General features: G+C 48.3%; 1 protein-coding gene across 12 annotated transcripts in view; it reads right to left on the reverse strand.

Annotated features, from left to right (window-relative positions):
* CEP250 (centrosomal protein 250) overlaps positions 1-20,286 on the reverse strand; it is a 44,961-nt gene extending 24,675 nt beyond the window's left edge. The window contains exons 1-15 of one of the 12 annotated variants that reach the window (XM_034641809.1): positions 20,149-20,210; positions 16,707-16,754; positions 12,234-12,522; positions 11,725-11,781; positions 10,745-10,827; positions 10,348-10,513; positions 9,472-9,578; positions 9,000-9,251; positions 7,109-7,205; positions 5,273-5,380; positions 4,592-4,753; positions 3,877-4,055; positions 3,132-3,314; positions 1,294-1,438; positions 294-440 (exon numbers count right to left, since the gene is read on the reverse strand). In XM_034641809.1, coding sequence (XP_034497700.1) covers positions 294-440; positions 1,294-1,438; positions 3,132-3,314; positions 3,877-4,055; positions 4,592-4,753; positions 5,273-5,380; positions 7,109-7,205; positions 9,000-9,251; positions 9,472-9,578; positions 10,348-10,513; positions 10,745-10,827; positions 11,725-11,781; positions 12,234-12,419 — 1,872 coding nt within the window. In that variant the 5' untranslated portion in view covers positions 12,420-12,522; positions 16,707-16,754; positions 20,149-20,210. Of the gene's footprint in view, positions 1-293; positions 441-1,293; positions 1,439-3,131; positions 3,315-3,876; positions 4,056-4,591; positions 4,754-5,272; positions 5,381-7,108; positions 7,206-8,999; positions 9,252-9,471; positions 9,579-10,347; positions 10,519-10,744; positions 10,828-11,724; positions 11,782-12,233; positions 12,548-16,706; positions 16,755-20,148 lie in introns of those variants that run through there. The other 11 variants (XM_034641805.1, XM_034641806.1, XM_034641808.1 and 8 more) reach the window with 11 other exon arrangements.
* Positions 20,287-21,043: the final 757 nt, after the last annotated feature.

Consider the following 21,043-nt stretch of genomic DNA (forward strand, 5'->3'; position numbering starts at 1 on the left):
CACAGGCCTTCTTCCTGGCCCTGGTGATTTCACCCTACAGTCCAAAGGTGGTTCTGCTGTAATTGTGAAAGGGGACTGTTTTTAATGGCTAAGCCCAGGCCTTATAATCTTGGCTGTCCTCTGCACCACCAATGTTCCTTTTGCTCATTTCGGGACTACATTTGGGAGCCGATCTGTCTTGGGCTGATCTATTATGGACTGTCTCCTGTCACGGGCATCAGCTTTATTAGTCACTGGCTTGCCTTTTGTCAGGGCCCAGACCTACTCTGTGGATCAGAGAAGTCTTCACTCACCTGGAGAAGCTGCTGGTTCAGTCCAACTTTATCTAAGGCCAAAGCCTCATTTAAGGCACTGAGCTTGACAGTGGCAGCCCGAAGATCGGCGACCTCAGCCTTCAGGCTGTTCTCAGAACTCGACAGCTCTGCAACTGACTGTTCTGCCTGAAAACAAACAGAGTTAAAGGGCTGCCTTGTGCCAGCTTTCCTGCCACGGTGAGCAGCTCACATCCCCAGCACCTGCTGCTGTCCTTGTACGGAGATCAGGTGACACTCCATTCCTTCCCTTACATTCTAAACAAGTTTTCCCCTCATTCACTCATTCATTCATTCAATCATCGAGAAGTAGGAGAGGAGCTCACAGTACAGAGGCATAGGCACCAGGATGTACAAACAACTAGAACTGCAATGACTTCACAGACAATGTAAGCACACAGTGCTCTGGAAACTCAAAGAAACCATTAATTCAGTTTGGGGGAATCAAAAGTGCTTGGTAGAAGAGCTGGCAAAGAAGGTGGGTATTAAGAGGTGAGGAAGAGTTTGTGGTTAGAGGGAGAGGAAAGACACAGTCAGGCAAAAGGAAGAGGACCCCAAAGGCAAGCAGAGTCATGAAAGAGCAGGGCAGAGCTGAGCATGTAATCAGTGCTATGTGGCAGGAGCCGAAGTGGACGGGGAGTTAGGACAGGATATGGAGAGAGGAGGACGCTGGAAACAGTTTGGGGAAGATGCAAAGGGCACTAAACGTATCACCAAGCAGCTGGGAAGCCACTGAATGGTTACAGGAAGGAGACCAACGTAACTGGATTTACACTTTTGAAAACCATTCTAACTCCAACAGAGAAAGTACATTGGGAGGGACAGAACCCGAAAGCAGAGGCTAGTAAGTGACACAGGGAATACGAAGGGTCGTGGCTGGGAGGGTGAAGAATGAGGCAGGCTACACGCCCTTTGCCTAGAAACACAGCTTTCTAGGCCCCCCACCCCCAACCCAACAAGCAAGGGGTAGAGGTCCGCGCACCCTGGCCAGAGCCGCGGTCACTTCTGCTTGCTCCTGCCTCAGCAGCTCCCCTTCCAGGCGACTTGACTCCAGGGCCTCCCGAAGAGTGATCAGCTCACTGAGCGATTCTGACTGTTTGGCTTCCAGGCCCGCCAGCATCTCCTGACTAGGATGGAAAGGAGAGGAGGCTGGGGGCAATCTCAGGGAGTGGCCACACCCCAAAAGGTAACAGGACTGTGATTACCTTTGCCATGCAAAAGACTGAAGAAGGTCTCTAAAAACCAGTAAGACCTCCACGACATATGAAGTGAATAAAGCCTCACATTGGAAGAAATAAGAATATGCACAGGGCGCCTGGCTGGCTCAGTCGGTAGAGCATGCAACTCTTAATCTCAGGGTCACGAGTTCAAGCCCCACGTTGGGCGTGGAGCCTACTCAAAATTAAAAAAAATAAAATAAAATTAAGTTATAAAAAAGAACATATGCATGTATTTGTGTGAAGCAACTGGAAAGACAAACAAGAAAGCAATTCAAGTGTTTGCGTACAAAAGGAAGGGAAATGAGATAGATGAAAGAGAGAGGAAGATCTCTGTGTTTGTCTATTATTATTATTTCTTTTTAGAGAAAAGGAGGGGAGGCACAGGGGGAGAGGGAGAGACAGATTCTTAAGCAGGCTTCACGCCCAGCTTGAGACCCTGTGATCATGACTTGAGCCGAAATCAAGAGTCGGATGCTTTAACCAACTGAGCCACACAGGCGCCCCTGTGTTTGTCTTTTTAAATAATTTTGACTTTCGGATCATAATAAATATTGATAAATGTATTATCAATTCACACTAATTAAATTTAAAAACATAATTATCTTTGTGGATTGTCTACTCTTGCCCTTGGTACGGGGGAGACCGTTCCTTGCATGAGTCACGATCCTTATACAGCAGTCCTTCAAGATTCTAGTATTTGTGCCTACTGGCTGCAAGGAGCTACAGCACACGAGAGGAGGGGGATTACCAGAGGTGACGAATACAGACCCTGCTACCAGTTACTGAAGACCTACCACATGCCAGGCTCTATGCCAGGATTTTGCAAAACAGTGCGCTAACCTTCCCAGTGATACTTCACGGTAAATACTATCATCCCCATTTTACAAATAAAATAATCTACCCAAGTGGAGGAGCCGTAATTTTAACCAAGCTTTTGCCAGCTCGAAAGTCCTTGCTTTTTCTGTGACATTCTATAGAGGAATTTATAGATTCACTTGGTCTCTTGATTCTGGAATTCCCTTTCTTGACCAACTCACTTCCCATTACTACTTGGGATGAGTCCTACTCTTCGGCCAGCCTAGCCTACTCTGAACATACCATGAACCCGCTGCATCCCTTTCTTTGCTAATCTGTCCCTTTTGCCCCTCTCCCAACTCTCTACCAATCAGAATATGTCAAAGCCCAGCTCAAAGGCCACCCTCTCCTCCATGAGGCTTTCAATTATTAACTGTCGCTGCCACGCTCCCCAAGGCCCCAGCTGGAGGCTCTGTTTCACTCATACATCATCTGGCCTCATGCCACAGTTCGCTATGTGCATGTCTGTTCTCCCCTTTAGACAGCAAACTGCTTGAGATCAGGGCCTGTGTCTTATTTGTTTCTCTCCCCCCACAGTGTCTCAGCTCTTAGGGGTGCTCAGCAAAGCCTGGGTGAACTTTCTGTATTCATCTTTCTGCAAAAGAAGGAGCCGTCAGCTAATGCAAACCCACCGCATGCCAGGCTTCCACGTATTCCACTTTCTGCGAGATGGGAGTGGGTGGAAGGGGGTGTGGAACCGAAGGGAAAATCAAGCCCCAGGGCGGAGGGCACCGGGCACACTTACAGGCGGTCCCTTTCCCGGACAGCCAGGTGCAGCTCCTCTTGCTGCTCCTCCTTCTCGCCCTGAGCCGAGTCCCCCTGCAGCTGGAGCTCCACGTTTGTCCTCCGCAGCCGCCACGCCTCCTGCTCCAGCACCTCCAGCTGCTGCTGCAGCTCCTCCCTGGTCTCCTGCAGGAGCTCCCGCTCCCTGCAACAAGCAGACCAGAGATGAGCAGAAACCCCGGCACTGCAAATCCCTCCTGGAAGCAGACATCACAGGATCCAAGGAGAGAGATGTCTGTGTCCTTTAAAATCTCATCTTCCCTTTTTTTTTTAATTTTTAATTTTTTTTAAAGATTTTATTTATTTATTCGACAGAGATAGAGACAGCCAGCGAGAAAGGGAACACAAGCAGGGGGAGGTAGGGGAGGAAGAAGCAGGTTCATAGCAGAAGACTGATGTGGGGCTCGATCCCAGAACGCCAGGATCACGCCCTGAGCCGAAGGCAGATGCTTAACTGCTGTGCCACCCAGGCACCCCTCATCTTCCCTTTTGAGCAGGAAACGGTTTTTGTTTTTATTTTTAATCATCACAAAGACTCAAAAGTGAGTGAGCAGGAATAAGCAGAACACAAAGCAAGACAGCCCTGGACAGCCCTGGGTGTCGGGAAGGAAGGGCAGGCAACCAGAAACGGGCAGGGAGTGGGTAAATGGCAGGATGAGGACTGAGCCTCCTCAGGGAGGAGTGGGGGACGAACGGCCCCTGCTCACTTGCTGAGAGACTCCACCTCTCCCTGGAGGTCCACGGTCTGTCCCGCCAGAGCGTCACGCTCCCCGGTGAGCTTCTGCAGCCGCTGTCTCAAGGACTCGCCCTCCTCCTCCCACTGATTATGCTGCTGCCGCAAGGAGCTCACAGCTTCCTGACAGCCCCAAAGTTGCTGCCTTAAGTCCTGTGGAGGGAGTGACAGAAGTGAGACGGTGAGCAGGAGGGCAGACTGAAGGAGGGGTGTCAGAAGCCTGAGAGCGGGGCTGGGCGAGGGTCAGCTAAGAACAGAAACGTGGCCAGCCGAGAAGGCAGAGGATCAGAGATGACTAGGCGTCAGTGGTGCCTAGAGTCTCAGGGTCCTTCATCTTCAGACGTGCAGTGGGGGGCGGTCACGGAGATGGTTAAGTGTGGCCGGGACCCTTAGAGTCAGGAACACTTACCCACGGTCTCCCAGGGCTCCCGTTGCCTATCTTTGCGTAATGCTATACGAAGATGGCATGCAAAGTGAAGCGTACCACTGGGCACACAGAATGTGCCCACTAGCCACGAGCACAACTGGCCAGACACCGAGAGATTCTAATGAACACTTTGGGATTGTTGACCAACCACTTCATGACTGGTCATGAGTGAAACGGGCAGTCCAGGCAAGGAGGGTACCCGGGGCACAGATCAGTTCAGACATCCACACCCGCGGCTGAGGAGGAATGGTGGGGTCCTCACCTGCACAGCCTGGCGTCTTCGGGTAACCACTGAACGCACCAGAGTAAGGGCTTGGTCTGGGTCCTGGGAATCAAACTGGGAGGAGAGGCCACTGGCGTCCAACTCCAAGGAGCTCTCTTGATCACATCCTTGGGCCATATCATCCCCTTCTTCCACCATGACCTGAAATCCAACACAGCAGAGTCACTACCCTCTTGACCAAGGCCTAGAGTCCACACAAAAAACTAACACTACATCCTGGACAAACCTGACGTTTTCCTTCTCACGTCCTCTCCCTTGCAGGTGGGAGGAGAGTGTCCAAGAACAAAAAGGATTGGTTCCTCCAACTACTCACCTTTGGTCACCCAAACCTAGGACTAGCTGCAAGGCTAGAGCACTCTCAGAGGTAATAATAAATGAAGAAATGAAGAAAGGAGAGGATACCGACATAACAAAGACCAGAATCCAGCCACTGGCCTGAGACTCGCAGCTGGAAATAAGGAAGAGGGCCTGTTCCAGAAGGCAGGACCAGCACGTGAATGCTTAGCTACCCCTTCGGGTGCCAGTCTTCAAATACACTCTGAGAACTCATTCCTCAAAGACCCAACATCTCAGAGGGTGGAAATCTAGGCATGACTAAGAGGACACAGAGGCCTGTAGAGGGGTGAGCCATGACCGGGTTTCCACAAACAGAAGGCTTACCAGTACCTGGGTTATATCCCTGATCACCTGCTGTAAAGACAGCTTCTCCTCTTGGGCATTCCTACTGAGAGATGCCTCATGTTCCATTAATTCTGCATGATTTGTCTCCTGAACAGGGAACAGGATAGAGCTGTGAGCCAAACTCGCAGAAGTATCTACCGTTCAAGCCCCCAAATCAACCAGAATCTCATTCTGTCTCTTGGGTCAACTGTACTTTTTCCCTGACCACACGTGAATGCTACTCCTGTCCCAGGACTCTGAGGACAGTGTGATGTGGTGATTAAGAGTTCAGAGAAAGTGAATCAGAGCTCCAAACCGGACCGCCTAGATTAGAGTTCTTACTCTGTCACATCCTAGCTTGGCAACCTTAGGCAACTGCTTCTTTGAGCTTCTTTTCTCTTTAAAAAAGGAATAATTAACAGCAACTACTTCACAGGTTTGTGTTGAGGCTTAAATGGAAAAGATGCGTGTAAATTACTCAAGATAGTGCCTGGAGTAAAGAAAACGCTCAGTAAATGTCAGCTATCAGAGGAGGGAGGACGGCAGCTGTCTCTGAACAGCAAATTGATGCCGGAGACCTAAGGCTAGACCAGAGAAACCCCTAGCCCTAGAGCTAGCAATGAACCTGAAGATTCAAGATTTCCTCAGTTCCTTCTGATCCTATTGCTAGTGAAGGCCTAAAGACACAGACCTGCAGCTATGTTTTCTTTGGCCTGCACAAAACTCGAACTGGCATATACAAATTGAGAGACTTTGAGAGATTTTATGAATTGAGAAATTCTGACTTTCTGGCTTTTCTGAAAAAGTTAACAGATGGGCCACACCAGCTCCCATTCCTACACGGCAGTAATTCCCTGAGGTTGAATAGTGGCTGCCTCCTCCAGAGAAGATGTGTATTTTTGGGGGCCCTGCGGTCCCTACGACGCCTCATCGTTTCCTTAATATTGAGATCAAGTGTCCCCTACTGCACTCAAAAACAACTCTGACAGTGCCGGACAGCCAGAATCCTTCCAACTGAGCCCACTTCACTCTTTGGCGTTATCTGGGCACTGCGGACATTTGAATTTGCAAATTTCTGGCCAAAGGGAACCCAAAAGGCATCAACAACTCTGAGTCCCTGCTGATCCCAGCTTGGATAAGAAGACTAGAGGTTTGCGTGTGGATGGTCATTCAGGATCTGCCTAAAAACAGAGATCTGAAAATTCTTAGAAACAAAAGGAAATGTGGAATCAAGCCAGAGGTTTTAACTAGTCCAGCCTTACAGAGTCCCTTTGATAACCTCTCTGGCAGAGGAGAAGCCAGGGACACAAACCTCACTCTCGCACAGGACAGACTCTCAACTACTGAGCAGCTCTCGCTGCTAGACAGACCCTACCATCCTGTAGCTTCTAGTCGCCGACACTGCCTGGGCTGGCTGGAAAACGTTAAATAAGCCAACTCTTTCCCTTGATGTCAGTCCTTCAGATCTGTGATGGCAGCCATCATGTCTTCCTCAAGCCCTTTTCTCTCCAAGCTGGCTGTTGCCATACTCGTCTGTTGTTTCCCATATGACTCTCACACAACCCCATTCTTTGTCAGTGTGCCTTGTAATGCGTGTCCCACTCTCTCTGATGAGGACACCCTGAGCAAGCACATCACTGCAGTTTCCCCAGGAATACAGCAGGGACGGTACACAGTATTTACCAATGAATGAGTTAATTAATTTTCAGATTCAGCCAACATTTATCAATTTTTTATCAAGGAACATTTAACTGGTATCCTGCATCATCTGTCCATAAAGGACAAGAAACCTATAGGCCCACTCCCAACTCCTTTCCAGAACAAAGGGTCATGTACCATGATTTCCACTGTCTCTCTCAGAGCCTCTAACATCTTCTCATAGTCTTTATTTTGCTTCTGAGCCTGGGTCAGCAGAGCAGAGAGCTCGGTCACCCTGAAGAGAAGAGCACAGCACTGTCATGGGGGCGGCCCACTGAGGTAGACAGAGTACCACGCAGCACACCCCAGCCCCAACAGACGCTCCCACTGCAGCCCCCCCAGAGCCACCTGGGCGCCCCCAGACCCTGCACTCTCTGAATACCACATGACATTATGACCTTGAACTGGGGGGAAGGGGAGGAGTCAAAAGCCACTCAGACACATGCAGGGATTTACCACATCTCAAGGCTGGAACACGTGTTTGGGGGCCCGAGAGCTGAAGGAAAGCCCTGGACCAGGCCCTTCCAAGCCCCGCTTGATCTTGAAGTCAAGCACCCTGAAGCCAATAAGAATATCAGAGTTGCCACATGGGACAGTCCCAAGGTCCCTCCAGCCCAAGGGTCTCTGATAAGGAAAATGGAGGGGCAATTTGGAGGAGATTATGGTCAACTTCTGTGATATTAACCTCAAAGTTCAGGGAAATCATCACACAACTCTGTCACTTAATCCTATATCCTGGAGTTCAGTACCTGGTATTATATGGGTAGCTAAATAAATTTTTTTTTAAAGATTTTTTTTTTTTTAAAGAAATCTCTGCACCCAGTGTGAGACTCAAACACACGACCCCAAGATCCAGAGTTGTATGCTCTACTGAGCCAGCCAGGTGCCCCTAAATAAATATTTCTTGAACGAATGTTATCTAGGAGTTAAAACTCTTTTTTTTTCCTCGTCTTAATTTTATTCTGTGCCATCTCTAAGAGCCTTCATTCACTGTATGGCCATTCATTTAATCATTGTACTTTCCAACAAACATTCACTGAATGTTCCTATAGGGCAGATGAAGCGCAAAGCACTGGAGACAGACTTACTAACACATGGCCTCCGTCCTTGTGCTCCCATTGCCTTCACAACCAAAACCAAAACAAACTGCTATTTACCTACACCACCAATAGGTGGTGACACAACCCTAGCCGTGGGGTATAAGCCCAAACCTGTCTGGAAATTCAAATGGGGCTCTTTGCTTAGGTCCCTGCCCTTCTTATTATTATTTTAAAAAAGTCTATTTTATCATAATCCAAAAAAATAGAAGAACCTAACCAAAAAAAATTTAAAAAGCTAAATAATCAGGGGCGCCTGGGTGGCACAGCGGTTAAGCGTCTGCCTTCGGCTCAGGGCATGATCCCGGCGTTATGGGATCGAGCCCCCACATTCCGCGATGAGCCTGCTTCTTCCTCTCACTCCCCCTGCTTGTGTTCCCTCTCTCGCTGGCTGTCTCTATCTCTGTCGAATAAATAAATAAAATCTTTTTTTAAAAAAAAAAAGCTAAATAATCAGAGAGAAACAGTGACATCGATGCTGTAACGAGCAGGTCAAAAGACCACACCAGGGCATAGAAATTTAATAGGCTACGGGGGTTAAAGAAGGCTTCTCAGAACCATGCTTTAAAGGATGAGGTGGAGGCAGAAGTGAGGGAAGCGTTCCAGGCTAAGGGCAGCATGTACCAAGGCAGGGAAGCATGGAAGAGCTTGGCTGTTCTGGGAATGGGAGTAGTTTGGTGTTGACAGACGACAGTCACAGCTCTATAAATCAACAGGAGAGAAACTGAGCTGCAAGACAGTCTGGGGCAGAGGGCAGTGACATGGCCCCAACTGTGGCACTGGGTTCCAAAGCAGACTCCCTCTGGCACCTCTCCTTCACCTCTGGTGGGAGGAATGTTCTTCACACCCCCCAACCCCCACCAGCTCTCTCTACCTCCCTAAGGGAGTCAACACCCTCAGCAACCCCTTCCCAAGACCCCACCCCGTCTCACCGATCCTGCAGCTCAGCCTTCTCCAGATCGCCCTGACTCTTCAGCTGTATTAACTCCTGGCTCCTTTCATGGGCTTCCTTCTCCAGCTCCTGGGTCTTGGTTAGTAGAAGCAGCAGCTGGGCTGGCTCATTCCCATCCAGTCTCCCAGATCCATCAGATTCGCGAGACTGGGTGCCCACAGTCAAGCGCAGACAACAGGTCAACAGGGACCCTGAAAGCCTCACATGCTCAGCCTTGAGCTCCGTCAGGTCTCTGAGTACAAGCAAGGAAAGAGCAGACTCCAGTAGGGAAGGGAGCACGGAGACCAGGCCCAGTGAAGCCTGAGGAGCGGGTCTGGGGAAAATCACCTGAATCCAACAATATTATCCCTCCCCACAAACTCTTCCAACCCCCCAACCCCTGTCCCCCGCAGCCCACTGTCCTAAGTCTAGAATCCGTAGGGGCAAACCTCCCTTCTTATCTCCACACTAACCTGTCGGTAGCCGACTTCATTTCCAGGAAGTGGCGTCGGAAGGTCACCACCTCCCGCCACAGACCAAGAAGGCGACCGTGCTCCCCTTTCAGGTAGCCCTTGAAGAACTGTGTGTTCAGAAACCCAGGTCATATCAAAGGGCAGAGGACTGTCTTTTGCCAGCACAGGAGTCTTGGATTCCTCCTGATTACTCCGGGGAGGAAAGGAGGGACTCACGGGAGATAGCTTATGAACGGGTGTCTGTATTCAGGTCACGCTGAAGAGTTTAATAAAGTTAGCAGTGGTATTCAAGAGGTCAAAGGGCCTGAGATGCCATATGACCTTCCTCTGAGCTGATCAGAAAAAGATAAACAGTAGCTGCTACTGCCATTATTACCACAGACTTACGATGAGGACAAGTGACCTAACATATGTAAATCGCCTGGCACAGTACCTGGCACCCAGCAAAGGCTCAGGAAACATTCACTTCCTTGCGCTGGGATCTGAAAATTCCCCAGGGTCAGTATCTGGTCTTTCTTTCTCATTCGGTTTTAACAGCTACCTCCTTAGCATCTAGATATGCAGACCTCCAGAAGAGGGGAGTCAGCAAGCTTTCAGATCCTTCTAGAACCGAAGCTAGCCCCTCATGCAGGAACAGAGCTGCTCTGAGAGTCATGCCACCTGTCAACAAAACCTCAACGAGGCAGGTAAGGACAGAAGTCAGCCGAGAGCCAAAGCAGGGCAAAGCCATTAGCCGGAGTGGGGAGGAGGGCCACGGACTCTAGCAACAACTCAGCTTCCACCCAGATCCTGAAGGGACCCTTGTCCAGCACGGACCAGGCTGGTGCCCACAGTGCAAGCCCTCCTGTTGTAGTTCCAGCCCCCTGTTCCTCCTACCTCCTGCTCCATCTGCCACTGGCTCTCCTTCCTCATTAGCTCATCCCGGGCTCGGCTCCAGTCCACTGTCAGTTTTTCCACATCTTCCCGAAGTGCTTTATTCACCATGTCAGCTTTTTCCATGTGCAGTCGAAGCTGGGTGTTCACCTCTGCTAGACTCTCACACCTGCACTGGGGAGGGGCAGGAGCAAGTGCAAAATAAAGGCTTGATCCAAACCTTGGACCTCTCAGAGTAAGATGACAAACACTGGAATTTTCCATTGCCAGGAATTGGGAGGGCTAAGGCTGAGGTCCGTGGTTTGAGCCATGTTAGTGCTCAGGGCAGAGGTGCCCCCTCCGCCTTCTTAACCCACAGGCCACCAGAATCACCCCCGCCAGAGAACTTGGGGTTCATCACCTCTGTTGTTCCTCCTCCAATCGGACCAGTAGCTGCTCCAGGTTTGGCTCCTCCACATTTTCCCACCTCTGAGGGGTTGGTCCCTTAGCCAGACAGAAACAAGTCTTATTTACCTCCAAAGAGAACACCATCTAGATGACGGTGAGATGAAGAGAATGCCATCAATTCATTTATGCCCCCTTCTGCAGCAACCCGCTTTTTATTCCTTCTCTCCTGTTAGCAATATGCCTCTTTTCTCAATCACTACATCCTGAAGGTAAATCCATGGCATCCCCTTCTCCAAAAGTGAACCAGTGACATCTCCTGAAAGATGGCATTGGGTAGTGAAAAGAGCGTTCAATCCAACAAGCATAAGATAGAGCTTTGGACCTCGGGAAGTTATTCAAATTCTCTGAGCCACAAAGTCTTCACTCCAAAATGGAGATACCGCTCCTCTCAGAAAATTGCCTTGTGGATTGAGTGAGAACATTATATGACAATGCCTAATGGTGCCTGGCCTACATAGAATGGTGCTCAGTAAGTTTTGGTTCTTCCCTTCTGCTGAGAGAACTTTTCTGAGGGTAACGTGAGAAGGTGCTGAGAGGGAGCTGGAACAAAGGTAATGGGTTTTTCAAAGCCAGTTCTACCCAGCCAACGGCACAAATAAATCCCTCTGTCACAAACATGTTTAGGCCTGCAAAGGCCCACGTCTAAGACAGATAAACACTGACACCTTCTGGAGGAAAAATGCATTTCTTCCCTCTGATTCCACATCCTTTCCAGTCAGATTAAACCTCCTGAGGCTGCATTTTGTCCTCAGAGAGCCAAGGGTTGGCGTCTGACAGGCCTGGAATAGCCAATCCAATGAAAGTATCTGTGGGATAAAGCTCTCAGGGGTGGAAGAGAGAGAGACTCCCACCAAACACGGCCTTATCACACCCCAACCCCCCTCAGGTATGTTTACTGAGGGCTGTGGGGAAACACAAAACAGCCTCACTCACCCCAGTGGCTTCCAGCTGCTTCTCCAGCTCTTGGCACCAGGTCCGGTACTGCAACACCTGAGGCAAACAGAGCAGGGTATGGGTGATGGCCACGGCTCATACAAACAGCCCAAACCAAAGGACTTTGGGCAAACCTGCTGTGAACAGGGCCTGGGTGATAACAGTGGGGTAAGGCCATACATCTTGTCGTTTCTATTTGGTCAGTTAAGAATACTTTCTCTATGCCTGTTGTATTGGAGAGGTGAGATTACAGGCTGTGGAATCAGAAAACACAGGGCCAGGTCCTAGCCTAGCCTAGGAGAGCAAACATAGACAACACATGTAGCTCTGGTGACCGCCATCTTTAACAGCGACAGGACAGATGTCTTGTGGAGTAGTTGTGAGCATCACAGGAGAGGCTGTTCAGGGACATTCCCACCACATGGTCTGTCTCCTGGAACCCTACCCCACCTTAGCACCCAGCTCTCGGCAGTGTTCTCTTTGCCTCCGTGCAAGGGCCGCTGCCTCACCTTGGCCTGCAGCTTCCTCACGAGGGTTGCTTGCCTCTGCTGGGCCTCCTGGGAGCTCTTCAGCTTCCGCCAGGAGGCTGCTTGGTTCTCTGCCATCTGTTGCTGTAGCGCCAGTACTTGCTCCTCCAGCACGAGCTGCAGTGACTGGGGCTTCATATCGTTCAACCCAGGGCCTCCCGTCTCCATGGGAGCACCAGACTGGTAAGCCCACAGACCCTTATCCAGCCAGAGGCTGCTCACTCCCAGTAAGGTCTCTAGTCATTGCTGTGCCACCTGACCTCCTCTTGAGCTGGGGACCAAAGCACACAGAAGAGCTGAAAGGAAAGTGTAGGTGATTCAAATTTACTCATCAAATACTCACTAGGTCTGGCAAAGCTGGGGTGGGTAAAGTAAGTGGGTTCCTTTACTACAGGACCCATCAGAGCCTTTAAAATACTAACATGGACCCTAATCTCTAAGGGGGGGCGCTAAGCATCATTTCCCAAATTTATTGGACCACGAGACAAGCTCAGAGGACCAGTATTTTCTGGCACGCCTTCTGGAACTCCGCACTAGACCAAGAACACCTGGTTTACCACCACGTCCCTGGTGCCTGGCACAGTGCCAAATAACCAACTGTGGAAGGAACGGCTGAAGGTGTCTCTAGTCTAGCAGCAGAGAAAGACACAATCACAACACAATGTAGTCCGTGTAATCCCAACAGAGACATTACAGGACAGTAAGGGAAAACAGCGGAAGGGCATTTAGCCCAATCTGGTAGTCTGGGAACCGTGTGAATCATCAAACAGTTAATCCATGTCAAGTATGTCTATGGGTCAGTCACAGTGAAGTGCTTTACTCGCACTAGGTCATTTTGTTGTCACAAGAATCTTGAAACCTTCCAATGCCTTCCTATCGTACTTCAGCGTAGTAATATAATAACTCATTGTACATGGATGAAGAAACTGAAGCTTACAAAGGTTAAGCCTCAATTAAGAAATTAAAAAGGTTAAACAAGTTGTCCAAGTTCATACTGTTGGCATTAGGTTGATTAGGGATTTGAATACAAGCAAGTCTGACTCTCCGACAGAGAAACAGAGTAGCAGGCATTTTAGGCTAGGGATCCATTAAGAGAGTGGAGGGTGCGGTGGGAGGGGGTGGGGAGGGAGGAATCTGCTTCAGTAGGATAGCAAACCTCCTCACCCAGCAGGAGCTGGGCCAAAAGAGGGCAATGGGCCACCCATAGGGGTGGAAGGGAGATGGGGAGGTGGGGGGACACCAGCCTAAGCAGAGACCTTGGGAGATACCCAGGAGAGGGGGAGGCATAGTGGTCAAGAAGAGTCTGGGGTGCCAGTTCAAGCTCTGCTTCTAATGGGCTCTGTGATCTCGGACATACCATTTCCCTTGCAGTCCCTCATCTAAAAATGAGGGCGCCCAGCCATGTGACCTCTGAGTTTCTGAGGTCTCTGAAACACACGATACCCTGGGAGGAGGTGGGTAGGTTAGAGTTCTCATAATATTAACCCTGAGACATGAGACACCCACCAGAAGGGTTAAGGAATATTTGTTTTCCCAATTACTATCAAGAAAATAAAATATTAGAGCTGCCCTCTTGGTCCAGCCAGCAGCCCATCAGTGTGAACATCTGAAGAAAGTGGTATATACAGCAAATGCAAATCTAACATTTGCATATACAGTGGGAGTTTCAGGGGCCCCAAATCCCTTTAATGCACCAAGCTGTTTCCTACACCCTGGCTCAAATGCCACCTCCTATCATGTCATCCCAGATGTACTCAGGAAGAGTTAATCACTTTTATATCTACATATACGACACTATATATATAAGACATTTATATATATATATAACTACATATAATATAGAGGGAGTCTAATTACTATATTACATTTTATCATTATTACTTGTCTATCTTCTCTACTAATCTGTGAATTCCTCAAAAGCAGAAGCTATCTAATTCATTTCGGTCATTGTACATTGAAGAAATGCATGTGGGCTTCACTCCAGGCAGACCTAAACACTTAGCAGAGGTTACAAATGTGGCTGGCTCGTTCTTTTCCACCATTATGTGGCCTACGTCAAGCTTTTCAGAATTCAAATTAGGTACGAACATCTACCATTGGGAGAATGCACAAAAAATTCTTATTTCTGGGGGCGCCTGGGCTGACTCTTGGTTTTGGCTCACATCATGGTCTCAGGGTCATGGGGTTCAGCCCTGCATCAGGCTCTGTGCTCAGCTCGGAGTCTGCTTCAGATTCTCTCTCCCTCTCCCTCTGCCCCTCCCACTTGTGCTCTCTCTCTAAAATAAGTAAATAAATCTTTTTTTTTTTTTAATTCTTACTTCTGGCTCCTTTGGAAAATCAGAATCTCTAGTGACCCGTGACCCGCATTCCTACAAGGCAACAAGCAGCTGCAGTCACGAGTGTTTGCCCTCTTAGATAGGGCATTTGCTCTCCAGTTCACCAGTCTCCACCCCCCCCGCACCCCCCCACCCCAGCGCCTATTCTCTCCCTCACTCTGATAGCAGGTTTTAGTTGTCATTTATCACTGCACTTGCGCTGCTGATTTTCTTGTTAAGAGTTACAGGGGAAAACACAGTTTACTAATTTACATCACCTCCTGGACAACAGAAGACTGCTGAGTTTGTAGAGCCTGTGGCAGGCCATACAGAAAGTGCATTAAGTAGGAAGAGTAGAGCGGCACCAAAACTCTGGGCTGCCTCTTCCTAGCCTCTAACCCGGGTGAGTGCAGTCTTCCCCCACACTCCAAAAATCCTCTTTCTCTACCCTTCCTTTCCACCAGGGCTGTGTCAACCAGTTCACCGCGGCTGTGTGAAATGCTGGCTCCGTCTCTCCCCGTGTAGAAGGTACAGACTTGCTGGGAAACCACTCTTGCTGCCAACACCGCAAGCAAAACAAAAGTAGCTCTGAGTTGCTTCAAGGGACCTGATGGACCTTTTTCTCTCCTAATACTGTGAGGGCTGGGGCTGGGTTCCTGCACCCAGTGGGAGGCTCAGAGGTCCCAAGGGCTCCCTCTCCCTCCTTGGAATTCCTACCCCCCCATTTTGTTTGAACCATACAAAATTGCCAATATTTGCCCACTTTTTAACCTACAGAAATGGTAACGTCGTATAGTTCAACCTATTATCTCTACAGGCAGTTCTGCCACAGTCCCCAGAATTCTCATACTAAGCCCTCTCTTAGGATGAGGCTAAGGCTGCTGTTAACATGTAGGGGCGCCTGGGTGGCTCAGTCAGTTCAGCGTTCAACCCTTGGTTTTGGCTCAGGTCATGATCTCATGGGTTGTGAGATCGAACCCCAAGCTGGGCTCTGCGCTCAGCACGGAGTCAGCTTCCTCTCTCCCTCTCCCTCTGCCCCTCCCCCTCCCCCTTCTTGTGCATGTGTGCTCTCTCTCTCTCTCAAATAATCTTAAAAAAAAAAGGCTCCTACATTATTTGGGAAGGTGACAGTAATACTCCAGTAAAGAAGTGGAATTATATTAGAATTATAGGATTATTTCACTTCAGTAGATAACTTAAAAATTTTAGCTATATTTAAAAATTTAGTTCAATTCTCCCGTTTTATAGATAAGGAAACTGAGGCCTCCAGAAATGCAGTAACTTCATTTTGTTCATGTTTTACTTATATGCTCCATTTACCTCAAAAAATGATTTGGAATTGTAGCAAATGCACCATATGAATTAAGGTATTATGATAGGGGAAACAGGGTGCAGGGCATGTGGGAACTCTCTGTTTCGTGCAATTTTTTTATAAATCTAAAATTGTTTTAAAAACAGTTTATCTTAAAAATGATTTAAGTGTTTCATGATTAAAACAAAAAAAATCCCCATAAAACTTAAAATTCATTAAAACAAGCATAAAAAGAGGGAGCGAAGAGAGAAAAATTATATCAGGAATCTTTCTGAAATTGAGATTTAGTTCTGAGTTTCCTCAAGAGGCACTTTAGGACTGTTTTAGGAACACTCTGTCAGATCTGCCAGAGAACAAACTAGCACAGCGCCACAAGAAAGGTAGGTAACAGGGACGCCTGGGTGGCTCAGTTGGTTACGCATCTGCCTTCAGCTCAGGTTATGATCCCAGGGTCCTGGGATCGAATCCTGCATTGGGCTCTCTGCTCAGCGGGGAGCCTGCTTCTCCCTCTGCCTGCCGCTCCCCCTGCTGTGCCCCCCACCCTTCTCTCTGACAAATAAATAAATAAAATCTTTTAAAAAAGAGAAAAAAGAAAGGTAGGTTTCAGTGTCCCCCCAGAAAAGGAAAAGGTCAGTAGTTGGCAAATGGTAACAACCTGGATCATAATCACATGAGATGATGGATGCCAGTGGGCCTTGTAAACTGCAAAGCACTGAATAGACAGGAAAAGGAGAAAGATTCACTTCTCTTATGCATTAATTTATCCCATAAATGCTCATGAATTGGAGCTCAGTCTACCACAGTGATACAGACATGAGCAAGACTGACCTCCTGCTTTTGCTAGGAACCAGACTGGAAGGGCAGTCACCTCTGAACCTAGGGTGGAAAGTGAGAGAAGAGTGATATACATTATGTTTAGTTCCCCTCACCTGAAACACTCCAGAAGGGGTATTTAAATCAAGTTTAAATAGAAGCAACACCACCTAGACTTGGAGGTGTATATATTGCAAAGACTAAGGTGGCACTAGTATCATTAAATAGAATTTGTCACTTAAAGCAAAAAAAGGAAAAATGCTCAAGGGCACAACATTTTACTTCCTGAGCAAAGAAACTATATATATTTGTTTGCAAAGGCAATTTGTTTCTTACTCCAAACACAAAAAATTAGCAGGCACCTCAAAGTTAACCTGTGCAAAAGTGAACTTCTGCTCCTCCAACCTTCCCCATTTTAGTATATGGCAATTCCATCCTCTGGCTGCTCAAGCCCAAAGCCTATGGTCATATTTACTCCATTCTCCCATCCTGTAACCAATCTGTCGCCAAATCCTGTTGGCTCTACCAGATCCTATCACTTTTCAACCCCTCACCACCACCATCCTAAGCCAAGCCACACTCTCTTGCCTGGTGTGGTGGCTTTAAGGTACGCCCACAAATTCTTTGATATTCCTTCCTTCAAGAAGCAGAGCCTAATTCTCTCTCCTTGAGTAGGAACTGGAATAAAGTTAATGAAGCTGAATAAAGTAGAAATGACTTCCAAGAAAAGGTCATAAAGGGCACTACAGCCCCTCTCTCTCCACTCTCTCCACCACGTCCTGAGGACACTCAGGCAGCTCAATGAAAAGGTCCAGCAGCAAGGAAACATCTTGGGAGCAGAGGAGCCATCAATTTGACTGCCATCTCCGGAGAGATCCTAAGCCAGAAACACCCAGCTAAATTGCTCCTAGGGTCCTTTTTTTTTTTTTCAGATTTATTTATTTATTTTGAGAGAGAGAGCGAGAGTGCGAGCAGGAGGGGCAGAGGGAGTGGGAAAGAGAATCCCAAGCCAGGAGCCCCATGCAGGGCTAGATTCCACAACCCAGAGATCACGATCTGAGTCAAAACCAAGAGTCGGGGGGCAGCTGGGTGGCTCAGTCGTTAAGCGTCTGCCTTCGGCTCAGAATCGAGCCCCACGTCAGGCTCTTCCGCGGGGAGCCTGCTTCTTTCTCTCCCACTCCTCCTGCTTGTGTTCCCTCTCTCACTGGCTGTCTCTCTCTCTGTCAAATGAATAAATAAAATCTTAAAAAAAAAAACAAAAAAAACCCAAGAGTCGGACGCTTAACCCGACTGTGCCCCACTCCTAGATTTCTAATCCACACTGTAGGAGATAACAATTGCTATTTCAAGTTGTTAAGTTTGGGGGTGATTTTTTGCCCAGTGATAGAAAATACATCTGGATTACTGCAAAAGCTTCCTAGACAGTCATGCTTCCACCCTTGATTCTAGAATTTGTTCCTTCTCAACAGAGTAATCAGAGTGATCCTTTTAAAACAGTGACAGATTATGCAACTCAGAACCCTCCAATGGCTACTCAGAGGAAAAACCAAAATCATCCTCAGAGCCTACGGGCTCCTAATTATTTGATCCCAGCCTCCAATTGTTTTAATTTCATTTCCTACTCCTCCCCAGCCACACAGCCCTCCTTGCTGCTTGTGCCTGGAACATAGCAAGCCACTCACTCATCTCTGGGTCTCTTCCTCCAGTTATCTTCTTGACTCACTCACTCCCTTACAACCTTCAGATCTCTGTTCAAGTGTCACCTTCTCAGTTAAAGTTGTTCCCTAACCACCAAATATAAAATACCACCACCTCTCCACACACACTGGTATTTCTATTTACTTAACCATGTGTTATCTGTCCCTATCTGATTATTATGTGTAATATACTTATCAGAATGTAAATTTCCCAAGGGCAAGAATAGTTTTATTCACTGCTATATTCCCAGCTCCTAAAACAGTGCCTGGTATATAGCAGGTACTCATTAAATATTTGACTGACTGAAAGAATATAAAGGCATTAGGTAACATGATCCACATCACCAATGGTCTTACAAAATGCTCACAGCTCTATAAACTTCTAAAAGGTAAAAAAATAGATCATGTAGTTTATATAGCACTTTACTCTCTCAAAACAATTATTTTCAATCTTCACAAAAAAAGCCTTTGAGATAAGATCATTGCCTTCATTTTGCAGACAAGGAAAATGAGTATCAAAAATAGGAATATAAATGACTGGTAGCCGAGCAAACATGAAACCCCAATGTGCTTCCAAACTCTAGGCTTAATCCATTACATTAAGCTGCCTCCTAAATCATGAAATATGAAATCACAGCTCTGTGAGGGGTTCTTTCTAAAGGCTGTGAAATTATGAGACCTAGGTCTGCAGCTCTCTGATGGAAAAGGAGAAAAGAAAGGTAGATGTGCCTGAAGGAACAGAGGCTGGCAGTAGGTTCTAGCCTGGGGTTTTGCCGCAAACTCACTTTATGTATTTGGGAACACCAATTCTCCTTTCCAAGCCCTCTCAGTCAAATGCACATCATAACTGGCCACCATAACACATGGGGTTAAAGTAAAAACCAATTCAATAGACATTTATCAAACCCAAAGGCAATTCGATGAAATTATCACATGCCCTAGGGACAGACAGCCTAGAATTCATTTCCCAGCTCCACTCACTAATTAGTTGTGGAACTCTAGGCAAAATGATCTACGAATGCCTGTTTCTTCATGCATAAAATGTGAAGACATAGAACCCACTTTACGAAATTGCTGTGAGGATTAAACGGGCCTTCACATGTAATGCATTTAGTCGCATTTGACGCTTCGTGACTTTAGGAAATATTATTAATACCATCATATGCCAGACTCTGTTACACAGGGATGAAAAAGGCAAGGCATAACGCCCCAAGTGCACGGGTGTACAAGAGGGGCTGGAAAATAACTCCGTGCAACGAGTTCAAAAACCCAACAGCGGGATTAACAGCGCCTGCAGAAAGCGCTGGGGAAAGGTTTCCAAGGAAGTGATATCTGAGTTGAGTCGCGAATAACCAGAGTTCCGGAGCGGGGCGGAGGGTGCGATCGGGCTTTAGGACAGATCACGTGCAAAGCCCCAAGGGCAGAGGGAGCCGCAAAATTCTGGGAGCCGGGAGCAAGACGCGCGCAGCAAAGCACAGCGCCTTTTCCTGACACCCCCAGACTCCGCAGCTGCTGGATACGAGGGTCGGGAAGATCCCTTGCTGCGCGGGCTGGAGCCCAGAGTGGTGGTAGCAGATGGACGCGGAGACAAGGGGCCGGAATCCCTAGGACGGGTCCCAAGCCCTTTCTGGGCCTCAGGTTCCTCCCGGGGAACGGGAAGCCGCTGCTCCAACGGGATTCCCTAAGGCGCCCTTCACGGGCGCGTCTCTAGGCCTCGGACCGTTAACCCGGGCACCTCCCGCCTGCCCTTGAGGCCCCACCTCACCACGCTCAGCTCCCGCGATTTCCAGCGTGATCCTCAGCGCCGGAACAGGAGATACAGCCACTAAGGCCCGGCCGGGGGCGGGAGCCCAGCGCCCGGTGGCGGCCCAGACCCCGCCCCCCAGACTCCCGCCCCGGCGGAGGGCCCCGCCCCCCGAGAAGGAGGCCCATAGACGGATTGCGCCGCTTCGGGGCCTGCCGCCATGTTGAGTACTGGCAGCCGACTTACTGGAGTGGCCCAGAAGGAACAGTGGGATTACATCAAGAGATGTAAGATTCCCTGGCCAGAAATGAGGACAGCCAGGGTTGCTGGATTCGAGGAAGGGAAGTCTTGGTAACAGAAAAATCTTGCCCTCAATCATCCCCCTTTTGGCTTCGGGGTTACACACTGCGCATGTGTGCGGGCCTGGCTCTACGTGCGCCTAGTCACTGCTCCACCCACAAATCCGAATGCAATTAACAACTGCGTGAGTAATGAGGGAACCGGGTCCTGGGTCTGGATAAAACCTGCAGGGCGACCTGTTCTAGGGTTTTCTCGCATTCAGACCTCGAAGCTCTAAGTAGCCTCAGGCAACACAACACTCAGAGCATACTTAGTGTCATTTGGACACACAGTACTGTTTTTTCCGCGCACGTCTCGCACTGGGTGGTCTGTGCGTGAATATCTTAGTCCGGAGAACTTCAGTTTGTTTGATTTTCTGTGTAAACCTGACTTCCTCTAGAGAACTCTTTCTTACCTCTATGACCCAAGTGTTATTTTGTAGCGTTTTGTGCTTAAATTATCAATGCATTATCAATCAAAACATCTTGGAGTTGTGAATTTCATTTACCTGCCCCTAACACTCAGTGGTTCTAAATTTTTAGGTGGGATTTAAAAAAAGCAAAAACAAAAAA

This window comes from Ailuropoda melanoleuca, chromosome 13 (assembly GCF_002007445.2).
Source record: "Ailuropoda melanoleuca isolate Jingjing chromosome 13, ASM200744v2, whole genome shotgun sequence".
NCBI classification, from domain to species: domain Eukaryota; kingdom Metazoa; phylum Chordata; class Mammalia; order Carnivora; family Ursidae; genus Ailuropoda; species Ailuropoda melanoleuca.